This window comes from Podarcis filfolensis (assembly GCF_964270895.1).
Source record: "Podarcis filfolensis genome assembly, chromosome: 6".
Classification (NCBI taxonomy): domain Eukaryota; kingdom Metazoa; phylum Chordata; class Lepidosauria; order Squamata; family Lacertidae; genus Podarcis; species Podarcis filfolensis.
The window spans coordinates 95,922,321-95,942,466 of record NC_139609.1 but is presented as its reverse complement, the minus strand read 5'-3'; the positions used below and the strand labels follow the sequence as shown (position 1 = coordinate 95,942,466).

At 51.9% G+C, this 20,146-nt stretch overlaps 1 protein-coding gene across 1 annotated transcript; it reads left to right on the top strand.

Moving 5' to 3' along the window:
• Positions 1–1,604: 1,604 nt before the first annotated feature.
• Positions 1,605–4,086, top strand: SOX12 (SRY-box transcription factor 12). The gene is made up of 2 exons (XM_083620229.1): positions 1,605–1,741; positions 2,294–4,086. The coding sequence occupies exon 2, from the start codon at positions 2,774–2,776 to the stop codon at positions 3,755–3,757; it is 984 nt and encodes a 327-aa protein (XP_083476355.1). The 5' UTR covers positions 1,605–1,741; positions 2,294–2,773; the 3' UTR covers positions 3,758–4,086.
• The last annotated feature ends 16,060 nt before the right edge of the window (positions 4,087–20,146 follow it).

Genomic DNA, 20,146 nt, shown 5'->3' with positions numbered 1-20,146 from the left:
GGTCTCAGCCTGCGTACCAGATGGAGCTGGTAGACAGCCGCCCTGGACACAGAATTGACCTGCGCCTCCATGGACAGCTGTGAGTCCAAAATGACTCCCAGGTTGCGCACCTGGTCCTTCAGGGGCACAGTTACCCCATTCAGTACCAGGGAATCCTCCACACCAGCCCGCCCCCTGTCCCCCAAAAACAGCACTTCTGTCTTGTCAGGATTCAACCTCAATCCATTAGCTGCCATCCATCCTCCAACTGCCTCCAGGCACTGACACAGGACCTTCACCGCCTTCACTGGTTCTGATTTGAAAGAGAGGTAGAGCTGGGTATCATCCGCATACTGATGAACACCCAGCCCTGTATGTTGCCATAGGAAAGCCGCTGTCTCTCAGGCACTTTCTGCAGCTTGGAGGAAGTAATTCTGGCCTTCCTTACTGGGCTGTTGTTAGGATAATGTCAGTTAGAGCAGGGGTAGGCAACCTAAGGCCCGGGGGCCGGATGCGGCCCAATCACCTTCTCAATCCGGCCCGCGAACGGTCCGGCAATCAGTGTTCTTACATGAGTAGAATGTGTCCTTTTATTTAAAATGCATCTCTGGGTTATTTGTGGGGCATAGGAATTTGCTCATATTTTTCCCCAAAATATAGTCCGGCCCCGCACAAGGTCTGAGGTTCAGTGGACCGGCCCCCTGCTGAAAAAGGTTGCGGACCCCTGGGTTGGAGCATTGGAGATTATAAAACGCAGCGTTGTGTGCTGAGTGCCATTATCAAAGTGAACTGTAAAGCTTACTAGGAGCATAAGAAGCTGCCTTCTACTGAGTCAGGCCTTTGGGGGCTCTCAGTATTGTCTACACGGACTGGCAGCAGCTCTCAGGGTTTCAGGTAGGAGATTCCCCCAGGCATACCTGGAGATGCTGGGGATTAAACCTTAGACCTTCCTTGGAGGTTTTTAAGCAGAAGTTGGATGGTCATCTGTCCTGGATGCTTTAGCTGAGATTCCCGCATTGCAGGGGGTTGGACTAGATGACCCTTGGGTCCCTTCTAACTCCAAGATGGGCTGGGTATAAATAATAGATGATGATGTTTCTATGATTCTGCTTGCAAGATGGATGCTCTGTCCCTGACCTATGGCTCTTCTGAAAGTGCAAGCAGTTTAAAAAATGCCAAATTAGCTCGTGCAGGAAAGTGATTGCCACGTGTCACATTGCGGGTTGAATAGACTGACCTGTGGGCGCAGCAAGGATGAGCTAGATGGCCTTTGGCGTCCCCTCGCCTTGTGCCTGTTGCAGAATCCTAGCACTAACTTGGGGTCTTGCACTGGGTGTAGGAAGGGAGGTTGTTAGCCTCCTGAGCTGGATTCTGAATCTCCTGTGCCCAGCTGACCAAACGCTATCCTGAAAACTCCCAGGTGTACAGGGACTGCCAACTTTCCCGCTGACCTCTGTAGCTCTGCCTTTTAACAGCTGCCACATCTGCAGGCATCGTTTTTGCAGCAGTTGAAAAGTTGGCATTTGCCCGCACGGTCTTGGGTCGAGGTTTAAAACATCTTTTTTTTTGCTTGATCCATTCCTCCAAACACACACACACAAACACAGAGCATAATTGCGCACACTTTCCTGACGCTGAGGAATCTGAAATATTTTTTGCAAAAGCTCCTTTCTCCTTTCCCTGCAGAAAAAAAAACAGCAAACCAACCAGGTTTGCCTGTGAACTTGACGGGAACAGAAAGCCAGACAGTGGCACAGGAAAGGTCTGGCGATTAAACCCCCTGCCTTGGGTCAATCCTGGGGGGGCAAGGAAACAGAGAGAGCGTTGGTGGGGGGTCCGGTCTCAGGTAACAGATATGCTCTGGGTGGGCTGCGGAGGGGGCGGTGGTCTGTGCTTAGGATGCTGGCGGAGGCGAGAAAGTTTTTGACATTCTCTCCAGCAACTCCTTCCCCGTTGCGCCCCTATTGGGGGATGCAAATCCTCCATTCCTGCCCCGCAACCAATGACGTCCCCGGGTGGGCGGGGCTTCCCATTGACAGAATGAGCACCTGGGTGTTTACTCCGAGCGAGCAATGTGTGCGCAGCAGCCCCTAGACTGTGCAGGAGGGGAGGGGCCCGTCTGGGAGGGGGGAAGAGGAGGAGGAGGAGGGGGCTGTCGGCGGGGATGGGCTATAAGAGAAGGCAGCCGAGAGGAGCCAGCGAGAGGGGTGGGCGTGAGCTGCCTGGCTGGGGAAAGAGAGAGAGAGGCGTGGAGGGCAGCCGAGGGGCAAAAGACCGAGACCCTCTGCCGTTCCCTTCCTTTCATCGTTCTCAGGTCTTGCCTTGGAAGCTCAGCGGCCGAGCAGCGAAGTCGTGACTCTCCTTCGCCTTCCCGAGCGATTCAGCACCCAAAGGGCTCGCCTGCCTGAAGCAGACGTCCACCCACCCCTTCCTGCCCTCCGGCCGGCTTTTCTTGCCAAAGATCACCCCTCTCTCCCTCTCTCTTTCTTTCTTTCTCTCCACCGCCGGCCCGGCTCCCTTCGCCGCTCGTCTGGCGCCTGCGGAAGGTGCCACAGCCGAGGTGCCACAACCACTTCTGTCAATTTGCCAGCCAGCTGCTTCAGCGACTGAGTTAAAAGGGGGGTGTGGACGCCCAGGCTGAGCTCGCCGGCAGCCAGGGTGGGCGTGGGGGAAGAGAGAGAGGAGCTCTCGCACCCGGACGAGCGAGCGGCAGATCCGCCCACCCCTCGCCGGATGATGAGAAAATAACCCGGGGCTCAGTGGCGCCTGGAACGTGGAAGACGAGGGGAGCAGGATGGTCCAGCAGAGGAGCGTGCGGAGCCGGGGGTCGGAGGGCAAGCGGGAGGTGTGCCCCAAGGATGCCCTGCTGCTGAAGGATGCCAAAGGGGAGCCGGGCTGGTGCAAGACTCCCAGCGGGCACATCAAACGCCCCATGAACGCCTTCATGGTGTGGTCCCAGAACGAGCGGCGGAAAATTATGGACCAGTGGCCGGACATGCACAATGCTGAGATCTCCAAGCGCCTTGGCCGGCGTTGGCAGCTGCTTCAGGACTCGGAAAAAATCCCCTTTGTCAAGGAGGCAGAACGGCTGCGACTGAAGCACATGGCTGACTACCCAGACTACAAATACCGGCCCAGGAAGAAGGGCAAGGTGGGCACTGCTAAGTCCCGCCCCAGGGTCTCGGTCAAGATCAAGCCCTCCGTCCTCGGGAGGGTGGCGTCCAGCAGAAGGCAGCCCCCCAAGCAGGGAGGCAGCGGCAGCCAGGAGGGACGCTCGACGCCCGAGCTGGATGACGACCCGCTGGAAGCGCGGCTGATGGAGGCGCCTTTTGACGACGGCCCGAAAACTCCTGGCAAAGAGTTCTGGCACGTGCTGCCGGCGAGCGGCGAGAAAGGAGCGTGGGTGGGCAGTTCTGGCGACCCAAAGGACCACGAGGTTGGTGCTGCTGCTGCTGCTGCTGCTGCCAAGTCCTTTTCGGACCAGGCAAGGTCCTCGGAGACCCCTTCTCCAGCATCCACCCGGTCCCCACTGTCTTCCTTCGCCTCGTCGGACGAAGAGTTTGAAGAAGAGCTCTTGAGCTTCCTGCCCGCCCGAGCCCAGCCGAACACGCCCTGCGGGACGCCGGACTGGTCTGTCTTCGACAAAGACCTGGACCTCTTCCCCCTGGGTGCCACGTCTCACTTTGAGTTCCCGGATTATTGCACCCCGGAGGTGACTGAGATGATCGCTGGGGACTGGCTGATGTCCAGCATCTCAGACTTAGTCTTCACGTACTGAATCCCTTAGCCAGGTAAACTCTCACTTCTCCGCAATCAGGTTGTCTCAAAAAAAGAAAAAGAAACCCAGCTGTTTACATGCAGGAATCAGGTATCTCCATTTTCTTGCCTTGGCTGCATTCAAAGGCGAGCTCTCCATCAGCCCATCCCCCGCTCTGCACACACCCACTTTGCCGGCACCCTCTGGCTTGGCAGGGCTGGCGTGCCGGGGCTGGGCTCCTCATCTCCTCTCGCCCCCCCACGAGCCACGGAGGGATCCGGGCTCGATGCAGTGTGTATTTACCCATGAAATTTGACTGTCTAATCAGGTTTTTCCCCCCCATTGCAAGCCTCTCCAGCCGTCTCCCCCCCCCCCGCCTCTTCCTCCTCGCAGCTGCTTCCCAGCTCCTCCGCCATCCAAGGCGGAGGTCTCCCCCCCCCCCCAGTTTCCACACCGATCCATTCCTCTCCTCTTCTCCTGCTTGCCCACGCTCCTTCCTTTCGGCTCCTTATTCCTCTTGCAAGCTTCCAATTCTCCACTTTGATTTCTGTGCCATTTCAGCGCTTGTCTTGTGGTGGGCAGCCGGGGGTGTGGGGGGGTGTATTCTGTCCTTCGGTTACCTGACACCCGCACCCCCCAAACTGCCAACCCTTTCCCCCTTCTGTTCCATTTTAAATGGCTCCCAGGAAAGAGATCCTCCCCGTTGGATCGCGTCGTGTTCAGAGAGATGTTCAGGAACATTTGCCGCCCGTCTTGCACCCGGTGTGGGCAGGGCTTCCGGGTCCTCCTTTCACAATAACTTTTTTGTTTTGTTTTCTTTTCCGCACAAAAACACGCTCCCGAACCGGGTTGGGGAAAAGCACAGCCGGGCGGCGCCCACGTGGTGTTCACGTGGATCCGATGCTCGCACATGCCCTCTTCTTGTGGGCAGCTGGTTCCTGTCACCGACACCCCGAAAATGCCACCCTCCCCGATTCCCCCTAGAGGTGCATGCCACGGGCATGAGCCGTGGGTCCCTCCTTCCTCTTGCGTGCTGCATCCAAAGCAGACCGGGGTCTTGTTGGCATCCTTCCCTCCTTGCCACTCCCTCTGTGTTGCCACGTTCCAGCCTCTCTGGGTATTGGCCAAGGAGATTGCTAGCGACAGGGAATCTCTCAGGGTGGGGGTCCCTGGGATGGGAAGCTCAAGCGCACCTGAGAGGGACAGAGGGCAACTCCCCCAACCTCTGGGGGGCCGTGACTTTCACCGAAGGTCAAATCCAGCCTCCCTGCTGGCTGTCGGCAGAGGCTACCCAGCGGCTTCCCTGGTGGAAAGGAGAGCAGTCGAGGTCTCTGTGGCTGGCTAGCAGCAGGGAGAGGGTTTTCTGCCTGGGTTGGGTCCCTCTGTGTTGCCAGCACCTTCCCACCTCAGGGCAGGGAAATCCCACTAGCTCTGGCGGGCGAGGGGCTCAAGGCATGGCCGGCTCGTTTCAAGGAGGGTACGGCTGGCAGGGGAGCCTTGAAAACTGCCTGGGAGACACGGCGATGGGCTGTGGTCAGGCAGCGAGGTGGAAGGAGCTGCCCTTTGGCAACCGCTCCCAGTGGAAGTAGCAAGGCAGGTCCTGCCCCTTCCACCTGGGGAGGGAAGGCAGGTTTCTTGGCATTTTTCGGTGCCTTTTTTGGACAGCCAGATTTGTCCTGTGGTCGCTGGGCACACAGCAGCACCCGTAGCCCCAGCTGAAGCCCCTCCGTAGGGAGGAACGTCTAGGGAACTGCCTTGCGCTGAATCAGACCCTTGGTCCATCTAACTCAATACTGTCGACACTGACTGGCAACAGCTCTCTGGGGTGACAGGCAGGGGACGTCCCCTAGCCCTGCTGTGGATGGAACCTGAGACCTTCTGCATGCAGAGCAGGTGTTCTGCCAGCGAGCTGTGGCCTCTCTTTTTAAAACAAGTCAAGACGCCAGTCCTCATGGGTCTGGATTCCTGATTCGGACACATGTTTCTCTCTCCCAGCCCAGTTTCCAGGGATTAAAACCAAGACCTTCTGCATGCAGAGCAGGTGTTCTGCCCCTGATCTACATCCCCTCTGCAGTAAACTCCAGGGATTCTAGTTATCTGAGGATACAAATCCATTTCTGCTGGGTCTTGCCCGGAGCTTTGCAGAACTGTGATTCCCAAGCCGCGGCAATTAACCCAGTTCAGCCTTACAGATCGCAAAACTCCAGCTTCATTTTCCCATCCCCAAATACAGGCGTTCCCTGCGCTGCACATTTAAGGTGACTTACGAAAGGGTTACTCCCTCCAGCAAGGAACTCTGGGAATTGTAGTTTTATTCTAGGGCAGCTGGCTGGAGCTGATGGGAGTTGTGGTCTGCTGTACATACAGCATGTGGAAGTTATCTGCCTGGGGGGAGAGGCTGCTTAGGGGAAGGAAGGAAGGCCTAGATGAGGAAATTGGAGTTGAAACTTGACTTATCGCCTGGAAGGCATTGTAAACCACATTTTGAACCTCTTTGGGCATGCTTGTTAAATTTGTGCATGTTTCTGGCTAGGGGAGAGCACAGCATTTGCCAGCCAAATGGACATCCTGACCGGCATTAAGTGTTACGTACACATTTAGAGAATCAGAACTGTAGAGTGGGAAGGGACCCAGGGGTCATCTAGTCCAACCCCGGCAATACAGGAACCGCAGCTCATTATTGCAAAGTGAGTGGGGCATGATTTAAACTTTATGTGCGCAACTGGCTGGAGCGTGGAAACGTCCACGGGGAGCAAAAGCTCTGAGCACCAGGTGGTGCTCAGAGAGCTGGGAGTTGTAGTTCAGAACACCTGGAGGGCACCAGGTTGGGGAATGCTGCAGGAAGGTGCCATTCATGGAATCAGCCACTTGCTGTTGGAAGCGAGGCTCTGGTTTACAAATTGTACAGGACCTGCCGCCCGCCTGGCGAATGGGCTTTATCCAAAAGGGCTGCTCCCTCTGCAAGGCCCGGGATCATAGAATTGTAGAGTTGGCTGGGGGTTCTGACGGTCATCTAGTCTAACCCCTGGCAAGGCAGGAATCTGCACTCAAGCACGGCACTTGAGGAGGCGTCCGCCTGCAATTCAGGAGCCTGTGTTCAGCAATGGGGATATATTGTGCCAATGAATGAGCAACGTTTGGGCAGCTGGGAGTGTAAGGAAAGGCAGAAGCCGTTGCCCTCCACAGCTGCCTCACTCTGTTACTCTCTGCAAGGCACTAGCGCACCCAGAAACGCCATGCGCAAATGCGAATGAACATGCATAGCAAGGGGTTGGGCTAGATGACCTTTGGTGTCCCTTGCAGCCCCATGAGGCAGAATCCACCAGGGCATTTTTCTGCTCGGGTCTCATTTATGTGGGAACAAAGGAAGCTGCCCTATACTGAGTCAGACCTCGAGGCCATCTGCCTCAGTCTAGCCTGCACTGACTGGCAGCTCAGAAATGTATTATGGGGGCAGGAGCACAATTGCTGAACCCTGGCACTGAAAGCAGAGGCTAGGCCTTATCTGTGGCTGAAATTCAGCCACCGATTGTTGCCTTTGCAGGATCCCAGACCTCCTCTTGTCTCCCTGCACCCCTCAAAACAGCTGAGCCTAGTTTTCAGGGCTGGTTTTTTTTTTTTTAATACAAAAAAATCCCTTCCCTAGAGCAATCTCCATTCCCCGTTTATTTTAGACACAGCGAGTTTTGCTAATTATATTTGCTAATCTTAGAAAGCCCCCTCGCATTCCCAGAGCTCTAGGAACTCCCAAAGGACCAATGCTGCGCTTGGGGCAATCCCTTTATCCTCATCTGGAGACCAGCAGAGATCACAGAATCGTAGAATCTTGGAGTTCGAAGGGACCCCAGTGGTCATCTAGTCCAACCGGCTGCAATGCAGGAATCTCAGCTAAAGCATCCCTGACAGATGGCCACCCAAACTCTGCTTAAAAGCCTCCAAGGATGGAGATTTTTTTGATGAAATTTTTTTTGATGCAGTTCAGGTAAACTGCAAAATATCATTCGGATGCTAGATTGTCTGAATGTTACTTGCAGGTTTAAAGGTGGCTGCTTTGCTTTGTCCTGGCTCTCTGCAAGAGAGCTCTGGATCTGCCAAGTGATTATCTTGCCTTCCATCCCAGGAGTTTTGCGATGGCACATGGGGTTCTTCTTCCTCCTGTTTTATTGACGCACAACAACCCTGTGAGGTAGGAGATAATAATTAATAATAATAATAATAATAATAATAAAACTTCCCTAAACAGGGCTGCCTTCAGATGTCTTCTAAAAGTCTAGTAGTTGTTCTTCTCTTTGACATCTGGTGGGAGAGAGTTCCACAGGACAGGTGCCACTACCTAGAAGGCCCTCTGCCTGGTTCCCTGTAACTTGGCTTCTCGCAGTGAGGGAACCGCCAGAAGGCCCTCGGAGCTGGACCTCAGTGTCCAGACAGAACGATGGGGATGGAGACACTCCTTCAGGTATACGGGACCGAGGCCATTTAGGGCTTTAAAGGTCAGCACCAACACTTTGAATTGTGCAGCCCTGTTTAGGGAAGCTTTTAATGTTTAATAGGTTATTGTATTTTAATGTTCTGTTGGAAGCCACCCAGAGTGGCTGGGGAAACCCAGCCAGATGGGCGGGGTATAAATAATAAATTTTATTATTATTATTATTATTATTATTATTATTATTATTATTATTACATAAGACTTGTCTTGGCCAGGATTTGCATTTGAGTCCCTTTGATTGCTGCTCTGGATTTCGCTCACCTGGCTAGTGCATGTGAAAAGCCAGACTGCAGTCTCTGCAGCTGTCCGTTTCCCTGTTGCATCGCGATTTCTGCATTGAAAGGGGGTTGGACTAGATGACCACCGGGGTCCCTTCCAACCCTATAAAGTTCTGCTATTCTGGGGATGGACCTTGCTGCCCAAACAGCCCAAAGGCCTCCACTCCTGAGGTTGCAATGTGAGTGGTGGAGCCACGCCTGAGAGATGCATTCCAGGGTCCTTGCAGCCTCTGTGGGGATGCTGGGGGTCTGTGGACCCTTTGTGACACAGCCCCGTAGGGGGCAGTTGTGGAGTCGCCAAGATCCTCTCCTGTGGGTCCGATTCCCCCATTGCTGCCCCCACATGCTCCTCCATGCCTGGTCTGCATGCCAAAGTTCAATCTCTGGTGCCCTCCGTTTAAAAAAGGACTCGATGGCAGGTGATGGGGGAGACTCTGGAGAGGGTCCTAGCTGAGGGATAGAATATTTGCCCTGCGTGCAGAAGGTCGCCAGCTTCAGTCCCCAAAACCATCTTCAGGTAGGGAGAGGCTGAAATCCCTGGAGAGCAGCTGCCAATCAGTGTGGACAGTACTGGTCTAGATGGACCAATGTTCTGATACAAGGCAACTTCCTTCTTGCATGTGTTCCTATAAGAGCTGCGCCAGCCTAGATGTGCCCATAGCTTGACCCGGGATCAGGCCATTTCCCGTGTTCGTTTAGACGCCAGAATCTGTTCCGAGCATGGAGAGCCAATCCCCGTATCGCGCTGCCCCGTAAAGGCGCCGCTGCCACAGCCGGTTGAACAGTTGGCAGTCCTTCTGGTTTCCCCCGGTGTCAGTGAGAAATCCAGAGATGACGCGGTTGCACAAATTGCATGCGCTGCAGTGACCGTTACAGCCTTCTGCATGCAGAGCAGGAGCTCAGAGGGAAGGCTTTGAGTGCAGAAGGTTGCAGGTTTAAACCTCCAGGTTGTGCTGGGAAAATCTCCTGCCCAAGCTCAACCAGGGAGATGACTGTGAAGTATGTATTCCATTTCAGCCCACGTTCTTCTGGGATGGAGTTGCACCACTGGGATCTTGAACTCGAGTCCCACCTGCTATTTCCTTCCCAGAAACAGGAAGCCGTGCCAAATGTCATACGGAGAGGTTTTGGGACTTGACGAACACTTGATTTCTACCCGGAAGCCCTGCCACCACTTCCTCACCCAGCGTGGCGCAGAAAGCACTCTGCCCATGCCTCAAGCTACTCATGTCTTTCGTCACGTGTCTCGGGGCAAAGCCCTGGCTAGGAAACTTTGACGTTCAGGGCCCTCTGGTTGGCGCTTCGCCCGTGCCAAGGAGAGCCTCGGGTGTCGAGAACTCTGGTCTTCTCAAAGCAGGGGACAGTGGGGTGCAGAATCCGGCCCCACGCAGAAAACCCTCCACCACGCCAGCTCCTCCGAAATCTTTGCCAGTGTCTGCTCCCCGAAAAAAAACCCCCATTTTTTTTTGTCTCGCGCCCGTCCTCAGTTCGGATGGGCGTTTCTCTCGCCTTGCCCGCAGGGGCCCCCTACCCCATGCCCATGGGGACCAGCCTGGCCTCAAGTGCTACTCGAGTTTACAAATGTTTTCAGGCAAAAATAAATAAAGATAGAAAACCTTCCTCAGGACCCAGAGTCCGGCAGGATCAAAACCTGCTGCGTCTCTGACTACAACCCCGGGGAGGCCGGGCAGGTGGTCCGTAAGCCGACTGCCCGCCTGCCCGCCGCCCTTCCTTCTGACTTCCAAGCACAAACTCTCTCTCTCCAATGCTTCCTCTTGCCCTGACTCTCTCTCGGAGCAGTTTATATGATTTCTCTCTCTCTCTTTCTCTCTCTCTTTCTTGGGTTGGGGTGGGTTGGGGTGTTGTGTCTGTAAGGGGGAGAACGTAAAAATAAAAAAAAATGGTGCTCAGTGGTGAATTCACACGAAGAAGAAGAAATGTGTGCGATGTTAGTGCATTAGAGATGTCTGGAGCTTGCTTCTCTTCCCCGCCGGTTCCTTTCCGCTGTGAATAACCTCTTTCCCCCCTTCCTCCGCAGTCCTGCCGCCTGTAATTTTGCTTCCGTGGGTGTGCGTGCGTGGGTGTGTGGTTTGTCGAAGACTTAAAAATAAAATATTATAATAATTAAAAAATAAAAATAAAACTCTTTCTCAGGTACAAACTCCACAGATTGTGGCCAGCAGAGGGCCTGGGGAGGGGGGCAGACCCCCCACCCCTTTCTTCTAAACCTCTCCCAATGCTTGACAGTTTTTCTCCGCAGGTGCAGCAACAGAATGAATAAAAATAATAATGGTGAGGATTAATGATGATGATGATGATGATGATCACGTCCCACCTGCAAAGTGGTGCTAGAAAGCCCTGTTGGGTTTCCTTCTTGGTAAATGTCGTGTTAGTAGTGACCGTGGTCTTGGAAGAAGAAAAAAAATAGGCTTGTAGAAATTTTTTGGAAAAGGGGGACGTTAACGGCACTTGAGCCATCCGTGTGGTTCTGTGGCTAGCTCGGGAAATGGTGAAATGGTGGTTGTAACCCTGGAATAAAGTGTGTTCTTGGTCTGGAGCTCTGCTGTGTCGGCTGTTGATTTTAAAAAAAAAAATATATGATTTTATCATTTATTAAATGGGTTGGTTGAATTTACTTGCTTTCCCCACAATCGGCTGCGTCCGAAGTGGCTTGCAGCCGAAAAAACCACATCAAATTATACGAAATGCATCGCATGTCAGCCTATTCAGAAATGACCAGGAATCAACAGTTTGGGAAACACAGAATAAATTCAGTATTGCAACAACAATCTAGGCTTACAAACACAAAGCAAAAGAAAGAGTTAACCGACTTTAAAGGTTTCGTTAAGGGTCTTGCAAACCAAGGAGTTTTGCTCTAATGCAGTGCAGAGGGGAGAACTAGAGGACATGCAGCCGGCTCCCCTAGCCCTACTCTAGAGGAGGCTGATGGCAGCAGAAGGGAAATGTCCGGGAGGGAAATGATGGCAAGCCTCTTCCCCCAGCAGCCTGGAAGCACCACCAGCTGCTGCTGCAGGACTTATTGCCACGCAACACGAATTGCAAAAAAGAATGAAACCCACATAGATGCATTAAAACTGGAGGGCAGGGAAGGAAACACATTAAAAACTTCACACCCAGTTCTAAAAGGCCACAGGTAGTTAAAAGGCCAAAGTCCTGGTTATAGAGGAAAGGCTTTGCCTGGTGCCTAAAGCGATATTATGATGGCTTCAGGCGAGAGCGTCCCTGGAGAGAGCATTGCACAAACATGGAGCCACCACTGAACAGGCCTGTTCTCGTGTTGCCACAATTTTCACGATTGCTGGTTTTCGTCCAAAGAGTGAAGGGAAGGGGACGTTGACCTTCTGCTCCCTCGCCAATTTTATCTTCCCAACAGTCCGGCAAAGTAGACCAGCCCTGGTTGTCCCTCAAGCTCTTGGGGGGCCAGGGAGCACATTTAGAAATCTTAAGGAACGGCCATGGACACCGCAGAATACATATTTTGCAGAAGGAAACTGACGGTGCTCATGCAAAATACCCTGACAGGTAACAATAATAATTAAAAATTGGGTGGTTCCACATGCTGCCGCCCCCCACATAAAGGCGACCCCTTCAGCAGCAACAGCTACCACTTTCAGTAATGAAGGCAACATGTCTCTGAATTCCAGGAGCATCCGGGCAGCCCCTGTGAGAAGAGGGTGCTGGACCAGATGTGCCCCCTTGGGCCTGATGAGGCAAGCAGGTTCTCCTTTTTTTATTTATTTTATTTTATTTTATTTATAGAATTTATAAACCACCCTATATATCGTCTCAGGGCAGTTCACAGAAAAGATCACAATATATAAAATCAGAATAAAAACAATAACCCAGTAACACCGTCTCCAAAAACACCAGCCACATTCTAAAAGGGTGTTGGATGTCAGGTTACTCAAAGGCCTGGTTAAAAAGGGAGGTTTTTGCCTAGCACCTAAAGGTGTATAATGGAGGCGCCAGGCGAACTTCCCTGGGGAGAGCATTTCACAGACGGGGAGCCACTGCAGAGAAGGCCCTGCTCTCGTGTCGCCACCCTCCGCACCTCTCGAAGAGGAGGCACATGACGGAGTGTTCGGAATTTCATTCCTCCGCGTTGCAGTTGTGTGGGATTCATAGAATCATAGAGTTGGAAGAGACCACAAGGGCCATCGAGTCCAACCCCCTGCCAAGCGGGAAACACCATCAGAGCACTCCTGACATATGGTTGTCAAGCCTCTGCTTAAAGACCTCCAAAGAAGGAGACTCCACCACACTCCTTGGCAGCAAATTCCACTGTCGAACAGCTCTTACTGTCAGGAAGTTCTTCCTAATGTTTAGGTGGAATCTTCTTTCTTGTAGTTTGGATCCATTGCTCCGTGTCCGCTTCTCTGGAGCAGCAGAAAACAACCTTTCTCCCTCCTCTATGTGACATCCTTTTATATATTTGAACATGGCTATCATATCACCCCTTAACCTCCTCTTCTCCAGGCTAAACATGCCCAGCTCCCTTAGCCGTTCCTCATAAGGCATCGTTTCCAGGCCTTTGACCATTTTGGTTGCCCTCCTCTGGACACGTTCCAGTTTGTCAGTGTCCTTCTTGAACTGTGGTGCCCAGAACTGGACACAGTACTCCAGGTGAGGTCTGACCAGAGCAGAATACAGTGGCACTATTACTTCCCTTGATCTAGATGCTATACTCCTATTGATGCAGCCCAGAATTGCATTGGCTTTTTTAGCTGCCGCGTCACACTGTCGACTCATGTCAAGTTTGTGGTCAACCAAGACTCCTAGATCCTTTTCACATGTACTGCTCTCAAGCCAGGTGTCACCCATCTTGTATTTGTGCCTCTCATTTTTTTTGCCCAAGTGCAATACTTTACATTTCTCCCTGTTAAAATTCATCTTGTTTGTTTTGGCCCAGTTCTCTAATCTGTCAAGGTCGTTTTGAAGTGTGATTGTTACATATCACATCACTGATTACCTGTGATTGATGTACCAAAAAGGAGGGCCTCAGAAGATGGTCTGAGGGTCCGGGTAGGTTCATATGGAAAGAGGAGGTCCTTGAGGGATTGCGGTCCTGGGCTGTTTAAGGCTTTATAGCTCAAAACCAGCATTTTAATTGGGCCCGGAAACTAATTGGTAGCCAGTGCAGCGGGACCAGGATAGGTGTAATATGCCCAGACTTGCTCCGGTGAGCAACCTGGCCGCTGAATTCGGCACTAACTGAAGTTTCCAAACTGTCTTCCTACGTATAACGCATTGCAGTAATCTAACCTTGAAGTTACCAGAGCATAGAGGACAGTAGTTAGGCTACCCCTGTCCAGATAGGGGCGCGCTGGGCCACCAGTTGAAGCTGATAGAAGGCACTCCTTATCATAAAAGGTAAAGGGACCCCTGGCCATTTTGTCTGGGACACGGGTGGCGCTGTGGGTTAAACCACAGAGCCTAGGACTTGCCGATCAGAAGGTCGGCGGTTTGAATCCCCGTGACAGTCAGGGGCCCCTTTAAGTAAAGGTAAAGGGACCCCTGACCATTAGGTCCAGTCGTGACCGACTCTGGGGTTGCGGCGCTCATCTCGCTTTATTGGCCGAGGGAGCCAGCGTACAGCTTCCGGGTCATATGGCCAGCATGACTAAGCCACTTCTGGCGAACCAGAGCAGCGCACGGAAACGCCGTTTACCTTCCCGCCGGAGCAGTACCTATTTATCTACTTGCACTTTGACGTGCTTTCGAACTGCTAGGTTGGCAGGAGCAGGGACAGAGCAATGGGAGCTCACCCCGTCGCGGGGATTCGAACCGCCGCCCTTCTGATCGGCAAGTCCTAGGCTCTGTGGTTTAACCCACAGCATAGAATGGTATAATTGTTGAGTTGGAAGGTACTATGAGGGTCATCTAGTCCAACCCCCTGCAATGCAGGAATCTTTTGCCCAACACGGGACTCAAATTCACAGCCCCGAGATTAAGAGTCCCGTGCTCTTATCAACTGAACTTCCATTCTTATAAGATGTGTTTAAGCAAATCCATGGAAGAAAGAGCTATTGATGGTTACTACCCACAATGGCCGTGTCTCAGGCAATATCGCTGGGAATCTCAAGTCGGGAGAGCACACATCTTATTTAGAATGCAGGTGTGTAAATGAAAATGAAAATATCAAATGCTGTGGAACAGTGTGACTACATTATTACATGAGCACTGTCCCACAGCATTTGATATTTTCATTTACATACATTCCTTTGAAATAAGATGGGTTTATGAAGCAATTCTATATCCTCCCACCACACTGATGAAGAATTCTACGAAACAGTAGTCAATATCCGGAATGACTGTTCAGTGTTGGACATCATATTTGCTGAATACACAAAGCTCTACAGCTTGTCTTTCATCGTACAAAGTCTGGTACCTTGCTTCATTTAAAGATTTCCAGAGACTTTGAGAGTAAAGATTTCATTTTGGACTTGTCACGGTTTGAAGGAATTCTATAAAAGATTGTTTATTGCGTAGGTACATGGTCATCGTGTTGCCTAGACATTGCTGACGTTCTCTTTGCAACACAGGGGCTTGTTTGGGGAATGTAAGAACAGGATCGTTGAGGACGCAAGCTTTAGTCTGACCCAGCAGAGAACTGTTCACAACACTACCCCCTTTCTGCCGCCTGCAACGAGGCCGCAGATTTGTCGATGGAACCTACGATCCCTGCTATTATTTGTTGTTGTTATTTGCTAGGTTTATAAACCACCTTCATCCGAGGATCCCTGGGTGGTTCACAGCACAAAAACACAAGATAAAAACATAAAAGACATAGTAAAAATAAGAACCGAAAACAAAGTAATAATTTCCCCTCCATCAAACACATATAAAAGGCTGTAGGATATGAATCAACCAAAGACCTGGTTGAAAAAGAAGGTTTTTACAGTGAAGGCGCCAAGCAGGTTTCCCTAGGGAGAGTATTCCACAAACGGAGCCACTGAAGAAAAGGCCCCGTTCTCGTGTTGCCACCCTCCAGACTTCTCATGGAGGAGGCAAATGGAGAAGGGCTTTGGATGATGATCTCAGGGTCCGAGGAGGTTCATATGGGGAGAGTAGCCACTGATAGCCCATGAATTTGACCAGTCCTCTTTTAAAGCCTTCAAGTGAAGGGTCCTAGGGTTTAATGTGATTAAATCTGCTCAGAACAATGAAGTTGAATCAATGACTTAGGGTGAGGAGGGGGGAATCTGTAGCCCCTTCCTCCAGACGCTGATGGACTACAACTCCCATCATCCCCCTGACCATGAGCCCAGCTGGATGAGACTGAGGGGGCTTCAAGTTCAACAACACCCCAAACGCACCACTGGTTCCCCACCAGCTGCTTCAGGGTGTGAAGAGGGCTCACACCTAAAATATAAATAAAGCATATCTTAATTTGTGCATTTATTATGCACCATTGCATTTACACCCCTCTTTCCCTCCATGGAGCCCAAGGCAGCCTCTGCAATTCTCCTCGTCCCCATTTTATCTTCACAGCAACCCTGTGGGGTAGGACAGGCTGAAAAAAAGAGCTGCAAGGTCAGGTCTTGCTAGCCGAGTTCCCAGAGGAATCGGGTCGGCTGGACTAGACGGGCCATCTGTTCTGACAGCGGCCAGCCGGACGCCTCTGGGAAGTCCACAGGCAGGGCCCGAGTGCGAGAGCCGCGCTCTCCCCAGGCTGCCTCCTGCAGTGAAGGGAGAATGCTGTCCTCGAGGATAGTAGTAGCCGACGCGAGAGAGCCTTACCCTCCAGGAACTGGTCAAAGATTGGCTCCCTTAAGAACAGCCAGAGAGAGTTCTGCGCAGAGCTGGGATTTGAATCAATTCTTAATGTTAATGCTGTCCACTTCCCTGGGGTGCAGAGAAGTTCCTGAAGCGAAGCACAGCCTGATTGGATGCCCTTAGGAGGAGCCAGAGAGACGTGGCGCCTCCAATATGAGCCATGTATGTTGGCAAATTTGCAAAGCAGAACCTATTGGAAGCAAGCGGGCTCCAAAATGAGTAGGGGATCCCTAAGTAAAGGTAAAGGGGACCCCTGACCATTAGGTCCAGTCGTGGCCGACTCTGGGGTTGCGGCGCTCATCTCGCTTTACTGGCCGAGGGAGCCGGAGTACAACTTCCTGGTCATGTGGCCAGCATGACTAAGCCGCTTCTGGCAAACCAGAGCAGCGCACGGAAACGCCGTTTACCTTCGTGCCGGAGTGGTACCTATTTATCTACTTGCACTTTGACGTGCTTTCGAACTGCTAGGTTGGCAGGAGGAGGGACCAAGCAACGGGAGCTCACCCCGTCACGGGGATTCGAACCACCGACCTTCTGATCGGCAAGTCCTAGTGGGGTAAACCACAGAGCCACCCGTGTCCCTAGGGGATCACTAGCACTCCCCTTAATATTGCACCCCCAGATCTAGCTAAAAGCTCCTTTCAGTCAAACCCTAAGCTCTCCTCTCTCTCTGTGAGACTCACACTGCATTGACGTGAGATTCCAACACTGAATGCCTTTGCCAAAAGCCCTGAGCACTCAATTCACAGCAGATCACAGAATCATGGAGTGGAAAGGGACCCGAGGGTCATCTAGCCCAACCCTCTGCAATTGGAAGAGATCTCAGTACATGGTTCCCCATCCAATTTGAAACCAGACCAGACCCTGCTAATAATAATAATAATAATAATAATAATAATAATAATAATAATAATAATTTATTTTTACTCCGCCTATCTGGCTGGGCTTCCCCAGCCACGCTGGGCAGCTTCCAACAAAATATTAAAATACCGTAATGCATCAAACATTGAAAGCTTTCCTAAACAGGGCTGCCTTCAGATGTCTTCTAAAAGTCTGGTAGTTGTTTTTCTCTTTGATATCTGGTGGGAGAGCGTTCCACAGGGCGGGTGCCACTACTGAGAAGGCCCTCTGCCTGGTTCCCTGTAACTTCACTTCTCACAGCGAGGGAACCGCCAGAAGGCCCTCAGCGCTGGACCTCCATGTCCGGGCAGAATGATGGGGATGGAGACGCTCCTTCAGGTATACAGGACCAAGGCCGTTTAGGGCTTTAAAGGTCAGCACCAACACTTTGAATTGTGCTCGGAAATGTACTGGGAGCCAATGTAGGTCTTTCAAGACCGTGGTCCCAACAGCCACTCCGTCACTAGTCTAGCTGCCGCATTCTGGATTAGTTGCAGTTTCCGGGTCACCTTCAAAGGTAGCCCCACGTAGAGCGCATTGCAGTAGTCCAAGCGAGAGATAACCAGAGCATGCACCACTCTGGCCAGACAGTCTGCGGGCAGGTAGGGTATCAGCCAAGTTCACGGAGGAGACTAGGAACCACGAAAGCAATTTGGAGCCTCCTGGCTCAGAGACGACACAGGTGACGGCAGACTTGGAGACGAAATGGAGCAACTGAACAACAGGAGGGAGGTGCTGGCCTGCTCAGTGGAACCCCTGTGGTTTGCAAGGCTTTTTCTTTTTTGTAAAGATCAATCAATCAATCAACCCCTTCCAAAACCTAAAGGTGGCAATGGCCCTGCAAGCACTCTGTTGAGGATGCACCCTGCTCAGTATCCAGCAAAACTGAGTGTCATTTGGAAAAGAAAAATAGAAAATGGGGTTGGAGCACAAGATGAACATGCTAGATCAGGCCCATGGCCTCCCTAGTCCAGCATCCTGTTCTCACACTCGCCAGCCAGATTATTCTTCCGTGAACTCCTCACACAAGATTATTCTTTCTTTATTTTAGTCACACAACCATTCCAGGTGCAGAAACAAATTTGGAAATACGGGCAGAGCGTCAGTGCTCAGGTTTATTTAACCCACTCTCTTAGAGATTAAAAAAAGGTGCCCACATTCACTGTTTTTATTTTCTTGAGAAATCCAAGGCAGAACCCCCAAAGCAACACATTCTGGCTCCTGATTTTGGAAGATTTCCCCTAGAAAATGGTCGCCAGAGTCCGAGCATCTTCCCTGGGCTCTGCCAACAGCATCTTGGTGACATCACCAGCATCCCCACGAGGATGCTGTCTCCACGGCAACAGGGCGGTGGTGTCCTCGGCCCTGTTGACTCCTGACAACTGCACTGATCCGCAGCCAACAGGCAAACAGGCCCCGGAAGGGCCGGGATCATCCTGGCTCTTTGCACAGCCAAACAAACCCCTGCGTGCGGGAACGAGGGAGCCAGCTCAATCCCCTTAGCCCTAGAAAGCAAGCCCACCAGCGGATTAAGCTGGGCAGCTGGTCCCCTTGTTTGTGTGGCTTATTAAGGACTATCACACCAGGCAGGGCATAGCGGATTGGGCGAACTGCGGGGCAACTCGCAGCCGTGAGATGCGTGGCCTAATCCCACAGCTCTGATCCTGTTACGAGAGAGACAGCGGCCCACGACAACACACAGCATCCAAATCTAGACCAAGATGCCTCTGTTTCCATCACCTTGAACCTCTGCCTTGTCTCCAGGGCTCTGCGTGCCCATAGTTGGTGTCGTCTTCCGCCCACGCTTGTTGTCAAGGTGGCAGCGAGGAGCACAGCTCCCGGTTGGACCAACCACATCCCCTGCTTGATCCCAGAGGTGCTTGGAGCGAAATAGGATGAGTCACTCCCAAAAGCTTTCCCAAAAATTCACCTCCGCTGTTCCTTTCCTCCTTCTCTTCTTCCCCTAAATCTGCTGAAAACATCCTCTCCAACATTTCTCCGATGAAATTTTACTATTTATACCCCACACATCTTACTGGGTTGCCCCAGCGCCTCTGGGCAGCTTCCAACATATATAAAAACAAAATAAAACATTAAACATTTTTTTAAAAAAACTTCCCTAGGGATGTGGGTGGCGCTGTGGGTTAAACCATAGAGCCTAGGACTTGCTGATCAGAAGGTTGGGGGTTCGAATCCCCGTGATGGGGTGAGCTCTCATTGCTCGGTCCCTGCTCCTGCCAACCTAGCAGTTCGAAAGCACGTCAAAGTGCAAGTAGATAAATAGGTACCGCTCCGGCGGGAAGGTAAACGGCGTTTCCGTGCGCTGCTCTGGTTCGCCAGAAGCGGCTCAGTCATGCTGGTCACATGACACGGAAGCTGTACGCCGGCTCCCTCAGCCAATAAAGCGAGATGAGCGCCGCAACCCCAGAGTCGGCTACGACTGGACCTAATGGTCAGGGGTTCCGTTTACCTTTACTTTAAAAACTTCCCTATACAGTCATATCTCATGTTACGTTTGCTTCATGTTACTTTTTTTCAGGTTGCGTCCTGCGGCACCCTGGAAGTACCAGAAAGGTTTACCTCCGGGTTTCGCCCCTCGCGCATGCACAGAAGCACTGAATCGCGCTTCACACATGCGCACAAGCACCAAATCGCACCACACACCTGCGCAGATACGGCGCTTCAGGTTGCGGGCTTTTCATGTCGCGAACGGGCCTCCAGAACAGATCCCATTTGCAACCAGAGGTACCACTGTACAGGATTGCCTTCAGATGGCTCGGGGGTCGGATAACTCCATACCCTCCAACATTTCTCCAATGAAAACAGGGACATCCTAAGGAAAAGCGGGATATTGCGGGATCAAATCAGAAACTGGGATGGCTTCTCTAAATCAGGGACGTCCCTGGAAAATAGGGACATTTGAAGGGTCTGTGAAAGCTGTCCAGGCCA